Here is a 12,299-nt window from a genome sequence, read left to right as displayed (position 1 = left end):
CTTTACCTAAGAATCATGCAAATATAGATTATGTTTCAAAATACACTTACATGTAGGCTAGTTAGAAATAATTCCAAACAATATATGATAGGTTATAGACAGAACTACATTTGTATAATTTTATTTTAATCAAGTCAAATCATATTTAATGCCTTTTCCTTTCTCTAGATTTATTGCTTAACACAAATTACGGGTCTTTGTCAAAGAATTTATTTAATGAAAGTCAGTTAAACTGTTTTCAGTATTAAATTTACCATACGTGGCTACCGGTTTCCATATTATATTTTTCATTCGTCGATAGACAAAGATAGTGTTTGACTTGCCGACATCGGATAAAGACATCAATATTGCGTCATACGATTTTTACTCTTCAGCGATAGACATAATTATGAAACACAGGACTGATTCAAATTCAGAAAAGGGGCGGGGTTTAGGCAATCATCTGGAAATTTTTGTCCAACTTCAGCACAAAATTAACATATTTTTAAATACAGGCCGACGGAAGGGGGGTTCAAATCATTGTTTGTCATACCAAAAAAATAATCTTGATGTTAACTGTTGGTTCAGCCAGCCAGAGACAGACAGACAGACAGACAGACAACGTGATTCCGATATAGCCCTAAACTTTTGTATTAGGGGGTGTATAATTAGCTTTTAGAAGTTTATTGTCAAGACATTGTACAACGCCACCCATTTTTTATAACTTCAAAACTAGTTTTGCCTTTATAGCAACAATAATTTAAATCTATAATTAGAACTAATTGGGACTGAGATATTGACCGGAGATTATATCATTTGAAATGCTGCTTGAAATACAAAAAGTGAGGTCAGGATCAAGGTGAATTTAAACCGACATATACAAAGGTGCTTATTGTTCGGACCGCTAACGATTTCGAATTATGTGTGTATAAATTAGCCACTCTTAATATTATGCTTAGTCGGATTTATTTGCAGACCTATAAAAATGGGTAAGCTTGATGTTTATTTTGGGAGTATTTAATGTACATTTTACTCACTTAACATTCATCTTACGAGCTAGTCAACCAGGACTACTGATTGTTCTTAAGCTTATAGCAACTTAAGAGACATTACATGTTGATTTTGCAACAATTAATAGAAAGAAATTCAAGTTTGACGAAATTACGATTAATTGACTGAAATGTATAATTTTTTTAACAATGCTTTTCAGATACATGGCACACGCAATATGGTGTTTGTTTGAGAATAAGGCAGTTAAATGTATATTATAATTTATTTAAAAGACCTTGGTCTTTTCCACCAGAATAATGAACACACGTAGGGGCCGTTTCGAAAATTGATTTTAGAAATGTCCAATACTTCCATTGAATTATTTTTTAAAAAATCTGGCAACGGACATGCAATGATGTATCTTGCAACTCTATTTTATAGTGAAAAAAACTTAAATTTATGTAAGAACATATGATAAGTTGTATCATTGTATTCATTTCTTGGACGTATTAGAAAGCCCCCTCCCCCACCTCCAATAAAGTTAACTATTTGCGAAAAATTTGAAACGTAAACGAGAGACGATTTTATCCTGCCAAGAACGCATGCATTTCCAATATAGTAAATCGATATTGGGCAGTTATTTTTAGAATAAGCTCCCGCCCACGTCGGAACTACTTATTGCCTTGGAAACTGTAAACAATATGGCGGCCTCCATGTCAATGACGCTGAGAATATCAACAATTACAATGCTCTATCTGAAAATAAACATCGTGAAATATCCGCGATTCTGTCAAACCCAAATCCGTCACAACAACCACTGGCAAAACCATACTTACTTCACCTCATCTCAGATCTCTCAGACCAAGTCAAATCAGCTTGTTAACTCAATGTTTTATGGTGCGATGTTGAACATCCATAATCTTAATGTTTACATGCATCCATGAATGATTCGTTTCGTGACGTAATGATACAGTAAAAGCGTTTGACAAGACTTGTTGACATTTTTATCCAGGTGTAAACAGTTACCTTTTTCATGTATATTATTGTGATATGTGATTTTCACAATATAAAGTTAAAAATAAATCATGAATCTACGAACTCATTTCAGCGCCCATTGTCAACAATTTCTTCAGAAAAGTGCATCGCTGGTTAACCAAAAAAACCGTCAGACACGCAACCGTAGTGTTGTATAACTATCATTTTTCGGCATTAAATCACAAAGAAAATATTTTTAAAATACTTTTAAAGTCATTTACATTTATAAAAATATTCAGGTTACAAATACAGAAAGCATTTTCTCCCGAGTATATTATTTTAAAATGAATGGGCATACAACAATACATCTACAGTAGCAGGTACATTAGGGGCATAGAAAATATAATTTCATTTCGTTATAAAGTATATTTGGGACAAATGAGCAAGTTGATTTGATATGACCACAGGTGCAATTACGGGACTTAACAAGGTCAGATTTTCGTTGAGTGAAGCACTGTTCATTCGCGATCTGGCATGTAATATTTACTCTAGTCGTGTACCAATGAAGTAAAGTTGTAAGTGGAACTAGAACTCCAGTGGCCCTTTTCACAAAAAAAAATCGTAAGAGTAAATAAGTCGTAAGTTATGACGTCACAATACTTTTATTTGCTATGACGTCATAACTTACGACTAATTTTACACTTACGAATTTTTCATTGGTACACGACTAGAGCACATTTTACATGCCAGAGGCTTCCAGGAGCCCGAATTGATCACCTGGTTGAATTTTGTCTTTCAAAGGCAGTTAATTTGAGAAGAATTTCTATCTATCATAGTTTTCAAGATATTGATTTTCAAGGGCAATAACTCTTACAAGGAATCGTCTGACGACTTTTTCCCTGAAGACATTTGTAGTTCTAATAATATGGATCATTTCAGCTATTGAAAGAATTTGGCTAACCCTAACGGTTTTGGGGATATTATATGCAAAAAACTACTGTCTAACCTATGTTTTATTTTTAGTAACAGAGCGGCCATGTTTTTTGACAGATAACAAATCACCAAATCAGTTCTATGCAGGAAACCTCAAGAAACATTCATGCTAAGTTTGGTTCCAAGTGGTTAAGTAGTGTCAGAGAAAAAGAGTTTTGAAAGAAATAACAAAAAAATAGCAAAAAATGTTGAAATAGGGCAATAACTCCAACAAGGCTTAACGGATTAAAATGAAAATTTGACCTCAGATAGATCTCATCATGCTGAACACTTTTATTCAATCAGAATTTAGCTAAACTTTTTCGTCTGAATATAGCTGAAATATTGCTGTTCGGACGTTAAACCCCAACAAACAAACAAACAAGCTAAACTGAACGATTTTGGAGATATATGCGAAAACCTATTGTCTGACCCCTAAAATCTATTTTTAGTAATGGCAGCCATGTTTTTCGACAGATCAAAAATCCCTACATCAGTTCTATGCAGGATACCCTAAGAAACAATCATACCAAGTTCAAATTGATTATGTAGTGTCAGAGGAGAAGATTTTTGAAAGAAATAACATAAAAAAGTAGGGAAAAAATGTTGAAAAGGGCAATAACTCCAACATGGCTTAACGGATTAAAATGAAAATTTTACCTCAGATAGATCTCAGTGTGCCAGAATTGTAATAATTAGCTAAACCTAACGGTTTTGGAGATATATGCCTTCAGCCAGGTGAGCTAATAATATAAACAATAAAGGTCCCAGAATGGAGCCTTGTGGAACACCCGCTTTAATTGGTCTCCAATCTGAGTTACTTCCGTATATAAGACAACCCTTTGAACCCTCCCCAACAAATAGTTTTTTTTAAAATCAATGTAGCAGTATGCCCGTAATTCCGTATTTTTCCAGTTTAAATAAGAGTCCAGCATGCCAAACTCGGTCAAATACTTTACTTATATAAAAAAATACGACTCTTATTTCTCTACCACTATCAAGAGCTTGACCGATATCATTCTAAAAACTAACTATAACTGATTCACAGCTGAATCACCCTTTGTAAACCCAGACTGACTCGGAGTGATAATCTTGTTTTCCAACAAAAAATTGTGGGCGTGTTTATAGACACATCTTTCAGAGCATTTAGAAAGAATACATAATAATGAAATTGGTTTATAATTTTTCACTTCATAGGGGTTATTATTCTTTAAAATAGGCGTTACATTTGCTTTCTTCCATTCAGTTGGGAAGACAGAGGATGAGAAGGACAAGTTAAAAAGTTTACATAATGGAAACTTTAATACAGAAGCTGCTTCTTTTAACTAGCGGGGTTTATCAGATCAGGACCTAATGCTTTACTTGTATCCAAAATTTTTAGCACATCTTCTACCTCACTGTCATAACGAACAATTTCACTGAGTTGTTCTTCAGAAACAATACGAGGGGGGAGTTCAGCATCCTTTGTATCTAGAACTGATTGTAGGGCAAAGAAGTTGTTAAAGTGATTTGCCTTGTCCAGGTCATTTGTAATCAATTCATTATCATCCAGTAAAGATGGGATACCAGAATGTGAGGGTTTAATTCCAGACAACTGGTTACATATTTTCCCCCAAGACCGAGACGAACTGTTTGTGTTACTAAACTTATTCAAAAGATCAATGATGCTTATCACGTGCTACTCTAACCCTCGATGTCACCAAGTTTCTAACTTGTTTGAATTTATTCCAATCAGTCGGGCTACCGGAGCGTTTAGCCTTTGAGTAAAGGCGTTTTTTCTCGCTAGTCAGTTTTTTAATATCATTACTCAACCACGGTGGATCGAATGGTTTCGAATGGTAACTATTCTGTGTGTGGTAGTATTTTCTGCAGCGTGCAGAATAGTGGTAGAAATAACCTTTAACAAGGTTGTCAATATCATTTGAATAAAAAATAATATCCTAATAAATTTCTGCTAATATGTTTCAGTATCTATCAAAATCTCCTCGATCATTTAGCCGAATTTTACGCTTGAAAGTTTTTTGAGTAGGTTTTGGGGCATTTTTAAAACCAATGATAGGACAATGGTAGCGTAACTAGTCGAGGAGAGGGGGACCAACAATAACATATTGGATAAAAGAGGGGTTGTCAGTAATTATAAGATCAATCAGGCATGATGAATGCTCAGTTAAATTTGTAGGGTCTTCTTCCAATTGGTGCAAACTAATATTTCATACAAATATTTTTTTTGTTTTTTTGGGTTGTACATAAATTGATTATCATTAATATCACCTGTTAAAATAATACCGCCACAATTTGCTTCGTTCACAGCCGACTCTATAAAATCATCAACTTTGTTCCAAGTATCAGCGTTACTCTCAGGATGTATATACGTACAATGTACCATATAACGCCTTTTTACGATTAATCTTTAGCTCTAACCATAATACTTCAAGGCTATTAAATTCTAAATCAGATCTCCTCTTTGCATATGTACTATCCATAACATAACAATCCCTCCCCCATTTTTTCAGGACCTCTACCCCTTCTTAAAACCGGTTTTTGATAATTCGAAATTCTATAGCGTCGTCTGAGTTATTATACTTTAACCATGTTTCAGTAAATGATACAATGTCAAACTCATTTTATTCAGAATATACCATATCAGGTTTAGGTAGTAAACTCTGTACATTCAAGAGAACAAATGATATACATGTAGAAAATGTTTCATATAAACTAGACGATACAGAATATGAGTCAGTTTCGGATAACAAACTTGTATCATCATTTTATGGACCGGGATTTCTTTCAATACCGGACATTATAAGAAATATTCTATAACGACAAGTAGAAGTACTATTTGTATTACATATATGCAGTTTATATATGAACTGGTTGAGTGTACATGATCACATGCATTTTCTTGGTAAAATACTTAAGGCATAGTGTTTGTGAGAAATATTTTTTGCATGACTAAAGTTGTTAGATCTGTAAGAAACCACAAAGAAATAATTATTATTATATTGACAGCAGTGATTTACCGATTCTTTCCAGTGTATTTTTTTCGATAATTCACACTGTGAAATAAATTCGGTAATTTCACTCTCGCGCTTTCTCCCGCCTAAACAAGACTATTAATCCGCCGTTCACAAAATTTTAAATTTGTGTTGAAAGTTACAATGAATATTGGAGGAAATCGATATAATAAATAGGATAATCAATTGGTTATCATGAATAACCAAAATATGACCACTCGTGCCAAGAACGCATTAAGATTTAACTCGTACGCGGAACGATCCGCATACTCGTTAAATCTAGGCGTTCTTCGGTACTCGTGATCATATTTTGGTTATTCACTCTTTCCAATAAATTATCCTATGAACAACATATATACAAAATTGATTATATGATAAGATATAGAGATTTCAATATGTATGTATGCGCGATGAGACATTGTTAGTGATTTTTTTTTTATATTCAGAAAAAAACAGAGTTACCTGAAAAAAAAATACATCATGTGTTCCTTTTAAAAGAAATCAGTTTTTGGTTCAAGGTCAAGATACGTTTGACTGGTTGATTTTACAACAAAATATTTAACGTAAAATGGGCGTTTTAAATTATAGTAAATTCAAAATAAAATACAATTTTAAAATTACAAATTTGATAGAGTTGGACTGAAGATTGACCATGAACAATGGACGAAGTCGAATAGAGAATGCATATGGCATTTCAATCAAATCAATTACGTAATGAGTTATATCAGGGTGCAAAATGACCGAACAAGAAGGGCATATAGAAAACACACTGAACGAATATACATGAGAATACACGTGACATGTAACTGAACTATAAGTCTTTAATAATCAATAGTTTATGAAGTTGGAGCCGCAGCATATGCGTACGATTTAGGTCTTGTTGGGCTATCAATTTCATCTGCATTAGGAGGTGGATAAGCAGTGTTGATTGTCAGCTATGTACTTTTTCAGAGCAAAAATCCATTGCAATAGCAGTTGTATGGTATCTTTTGTACTTCATAAATATTTTTTCCATCTACGGTCCATGTCTGTGAGATGATATGTTTGTTCTTAAGTTGCCTAGCCCTGTATGCTAACGAATTGCGTTTTTTGTTAGATCTTCATTTATTGCCACGTGGCTGTAAAGTTCGCCGTCTTTGAGATCCTTACTTGCTTTTAGTATCAGTTGTTTTGTAATAGGGTCTCTGAGACGTACGATAATTTGTCGTGGCCTAATAGTACCTAGTGGAAGACGTATAGTCTTGCTAACTCTATGCGAGCGAATAATGTCGCCGTCCTTCAGACTCGGATCTATTGACCTCAATATTTTGTTCATGATGTCTGTGTTGTCTTCCCTTACCGTTTCCGTAATTCCACTGAAGCGCACCAGCTCACGGCGGCTCTTTTGTTCTAATGCATCTACGTCTGCCTTAAGTTTAGAATTTTCATTTTTAAGTGAATCTATTTGTTGAAGCAGAGGCATTATGACCTCTTTAACACATTAATCTATTTCTTCTTTTATGATAGCACTGATTGTTTGATTAAATTCTTCTGTAAGAGCAGTTCTCAATTGTGTGACAATTAATGTCAGATCTTCAGACTGTAATGCAAATGTTGTGGTTTGTGGAGAGGAGAAACTAGATGTGGCACCCTCAGTATACACCGGCGATGACATTGTATTTTATTTTTATTGTCACGCTCGGGAAGGGAAGGTTAACTATCTCTTCGTTCGTAAGCGAGAAAAATATAAGGAGTACTGTGCTTCTGATTCTGCATACGTATAGACCCTTTTGTGGTAAGTTGGTAAGCATACTCAATATATACTTCCGCGAGGTAGAGCTTGCGTAGAACAAAAGAATTTTCCTCGCGGAAGTGTATATTGGGCATGCTCTACGCATGCTCATCGACTACCCCAACGTTAGAACAAAAGGGTCTTTTTTGGTATTGATTGATATTGTGGATGGTTGACCGACGATGTAAACAAACAATTTGAGCTGAGTTCTGAGTTCTGAGTTCTACTCCCTGGCTCATTCGATTACTATATATGATTTTACTTAAAACGGTGTTTTCCTAAAAAAATAAGCGTTCAAATCCGATCACTTTTAAATCCAGTATCCTAACAGTGGCGGATTCAAAAGGAGTGCAGGGGTTGGCACCCCTTTTTTATAGGACAATTTGTCATTTTCATGTGTAGAAATGACAAAACAACGGCAAATAAAGTCAAAGCACTCTTTCTGAGGAACAGATTTTGAAAAAGGCAATTATCAATATTTTGTAAACAATCGATACAAGGCAACACAAATCACGGAATGACAATGAACTTTCACGCAAAGATTTATGTATATTGATTGGGCATATCAATCATGAGCACTGCTGTTTGGTTTTTATAAACTGAGAAACGCATAAAAAAAAAAGGACAACCCTATTTTGATAATAGGACGGCTATTAAATAAAAAGGGCCTTGATCTGACCCAGAGTATGGTAGGGTAAATAATCAATATGTGCCACATTTTGCATTTTGATTTTTTAAGTACCATTCTTTGTAAGAATCGGGCAATGAGTGGTACATCATTTTTCTCAATTTGGTCTTTTTTACCTCAAACATATTTAATACATCTAGAAAACAACTGAAAAGCTATCTAAATTTGTCCTGAAGCATTGTTGACGTAGACATTTTTTGACTGCTCATATAAATAAAAAAATCGGGAAAATTTTTCCACCATTTTTCCATAGTGCATTTTAACTAGATTTGACCAACCAATATCTTCAAAGGGCAAACTTTACAAACAATTTGACAGTAATTTCTTGAGGTTATGAGGTATAAATACTTGAATAATGCAATAAAATCTCCGTGTATTTTTTCTCCATGTACCACACCTTATGCACATTTTGCCTCATTCTTAGATGGAGAAGTACTTACTGTATGCGTAGCCGAAGTCCAATATTTCTAGCCGAGGACCAATAACTCAGCCAATATGGAAAACCTTACGCAATTATACCTTTATTGACTAACTAGTCCAATATGACGTATTGGACGGGTAAAAGCCGTATTGGATGGCTAAATCTCGTATTGGACGGCTATATCCCATATTGGCGCACTTTTGCATTTTGTATTGTATTGGCAGCTTTGATCATATTTAGGCCAATATTCGATAGTTAGTCAATAACAAGTAATATCGTTAACCCAAGAACTATTCAAAAAGGAAAAGGGCGATAAGTCGAATGTTTTGTCCACTACTATCTTTACAAGATTATAAGCTTTAAGGAAGTCCTTTTCAAGGTTTGGAAAGTGACAAAAAACTTGTTGAATACTAATAAAAATATTTCTCGTTATTTCCTTGCAAATACAGATCACAAGGCATGTCCCATATATGTTTATAAATATCTTAGCTGAATATATTTTTCTTGTCTGCAGGCATGGACTCAGTAGACAGTAATCGTTGTAATAGCAATCCACAGAGCAATGACACCTACGAAAATGCCAAGAAAATAATAAAGAACGGAAACGAAAGCGTCATGATAATTTACGACCAAGGCGATGAGTTTACTGAAAATGACCTACTTCCATTTTTTGTACAGGAGCAAATCACATTCACCGTTTGGATGGAAATACCTGGAAAGTTCAAATTAAAGTTCTTCGACTATATTCCAAAGAAAATTTTGTTTGTTTTATCAAAGGAAATGACGTTGTGGAATATTTTATCTTATCTTGCAACGGTTTTATAACAAAATAATCACTTTAGTCACAACAGGCGAATTAAAAAATGAAAGTGATTGGTTTTGTCTTAAAAATACAAATGTAATTTGCAAAGATAAAGAGGACTATATGAAAACACTTGTACAAAATATCCGATGTATTCCTCCGCCATACGTCCGTCTGTACGACCAAGGAAATGACTTAGCGACTACACTGCGCATGAGTGGCATTGGTATGAGAAATATTGAAGCAGAGATTTTTGGACTTTTCATTTTGGCCGGGAAAAGCTGTATACAAATAGACTTGAAGGAATTTCACAACTGCTGTAAATTACATAGGAAATACAGCACCTCAGATTATCTAGAACTTAGTGGTTTATTCAAGTTCCAGAAGACCGCAGCTTACTTGATTCTAAATGGAAATACAGAAAAATACTTAGCAGCTAAGCAAGATATTGCTGCAATATGTTCTTCTGTCGTAGATACAACTGAAGAGAAACAGGAAATTTCAAACTGGGATATAGCATGCACTGTTCGAGGACATTTCAGTGAAAAACAGGAAAAGTTTATTTCATCTCTTTACTCAAAAATTTGGGCAGCAATGACAGGAAGATATGTTTCCAACATTACAGCACCAAAACATCCCGACTTTGAAAATGAGGAAAAACGTATAGAATCTTTTCCTAATGATTATAACAACGAGATTTCTCGAGAACGTCTAGCAAAAGCTGGATTGTTTCACACAGGAACTGGCGGAACTGGTGATCGAGGGACGTGCTTTTTCTGCGGCTGCACAATGACAGACATTCGAAACCAAAGTGATCCTCTTACTAGACACGCGTCGCAACATCCGAATTGCAGCTTCATAAGCAGTAAACTGACCCCTTCGGAGATGAAAGCAGCAATGTCGAATTTCAATTCTTCAGATATAAAGGATAGAGTTGCATCTTCCTTAGCTGAGAGATTTTCGAACTTAGAGGTAAGAATTCGAACATTTCAGCAACACGAAGGAAACCAGGGAAACCTAAAGGAACATTATGCAGCTTTAGCAAAATCTGGATTCTATTATGTTGGTGGTCGGGACAAAATTCAGTGTTTTAGCTGCAGTAACCGGTTGTACGTTTTCCCGCCAATAGACAGTATTTGGGAGGCACATGCGATGGTTAGCCCGTCTTGTAGTTTCCTAAAAAATGAAAAACCAGAGCTTTTACGACAAATGCAGAAAATAATGAATTATACAATATATCCGAGACAAACTTTAGTGAAAATAACGAAAGAGACATATGATGAAGGAGTAAATCGGGATGAAAATGAGGTGATCTATCGGCCTGGTTAATGAAACGCGCTCTGAATTTATGCTATTCTCTTACGTACAATCAATCACTCAATCTGTAAGATTGCTGTTAGCCCAACGTACATAGAGGAAACCAGTTTTTATTATTATAGAAAAAAATAAAATATATGTCACCAACATAAATCATAACTGAAATGTAAATCTCATTACTTACAAATGATCAGTATTTTGTACCATATGTTACTGTTGGTTCCTCACTTCTCGACCAAATTCTTTACTATTGCCCTTTAATTGTCATTATAAATTCACCAAAACCAGTTAGAAAGACGTTTAGTCGTAAAGTTTGGCTTTATAATCAGGGCAATTTCAATATTTATAGGCTGATTTTGGCTAATACTGGTTGGAACAATATTCTGAACTCAAATGATATAGACCAGAATGTGAGCGATGTAGCCAAATCGTGTTTTTTACATGCAGCGGTTTTACGTATTCCGAATCGTTTTGTAACAAATAAAAAAGCGACTCCTGGCTGGCTTACAAGTGATCTGAAAAAAAACTTAATTTAGGTCGAAAACCCGTATTCATGCTAAGGTAAAATGTTGTAATAGACCGGCTGACTGGAACAAATTTAAGAAATAAAAAATAATATGTGACGTTACAAGTTGACTTTCCCGCGAGAAATATCGTTCAGATTTATTTTGTCTTTTGTCAGCCAAGAGATGCTTATCGAAATCTTGGTGGACAATCTGCAATATATGAATCTGTTACATTCAGACATACCCCCATTCCTACTTGCATGGCGACAGATTAATATTCGACGATAGTCTAATGACTACACAATAAGATGACACAAAAGCTACACGTCCTGACATTACAATCAATCGAGAACATGAATTAGAAAACATCGTTTTAGATGAAAGTATTGTCGAAGATCTAGATGTACATTCTATTTTAAGAACTTCTCCGCCTAAGAATCAGACAAAATGTGTATATAGTGTGGCACATGAAGTAAAAATGCAGAGATTTGATTGCATTATCCAAGTACTTATACCTTATAACCTCAAGAAATTACTGTCAAAGTGTTTGTAAAGTTTGCCTTTTTAAGGTATTGATAGTTCAAATTTAGTTGAAATGCACTATGGAAAAATGGCGGGAAAATTTTTCCGAACTTTTTCCTTACACAAGCAGTCAAAAAATATCTACGTCAGCTTCTCAGTTGTTTTCTAGATGTATTTGAATATACTTGAGGCAAAAAATACCACATTGGGAAAAATGATGTGCCTTTCATTGCCTGATTCTTTCACAGAATGGTACTTAAATATTAACAAAGCCTCTGGACCAGACTCCATAAATTCTCGACTTCTAAAGGATGCATCGTCTAGCTTAAAATATCCATTTGT

General features: G+C 34.6%; 1 protein-coding gene across 1 annotated transcript; it reads left to right on the top strand.

Moving 5' to 3' along the window:
* Positions 1-741: 741 nt before the first annotated feature.
* On the top strand, positions 742-11,076 carry LOC148613877 (E3 ubiquitin-protein ligase XIAP-like). The gene is made up of 2 exons (XM_088587530.1): positions 742-968; positions 9,325-11,076. Exon 2 carries the CDS (start codon positions 9,736-9,738, stop codon positions 10,939-10,941), a length of 1,206 nt encoding a protein of 401 aa, XP_088443656.1. The 5' UTR covers positions 742-968; positions 9,325-9,735; the 3' UTR covers positions 10,942-11,076.
* The last annotated feature ends 1,223 nt before the right edge of the window (positions 11,077-12,299 follow it).

This window comes from Perna viridis, chromosome 6 (genome assembly GCF_037379345.1).
Source record: "Perna viridis isolate PV_CMFRI_1.1 ecotype Kerala chromosome 6, ASM3737934v1, whole genome shotgun sequence".
Taxonomy (NCBI): Eukaryota; Metazoa; Mollusca; class Bivalvia; order Mytilida; family Mytilidae; genus Perna; species Perna viridis.
The sequence above is the reverse complement of the archived record's forward strand: the minus strand, read 5'-3'. Positions and strand labels throughout refer to the sequence as shown.

Excerpts from the sequence above, each read along its gene's own strand:
- LOC148613877 (XM_088587530.1), top strand. The coding sequence starts at position 9,736 with ATGAAAACACTTGTACAAAATATCCGATGTATTCCTCCGCCATACGTC.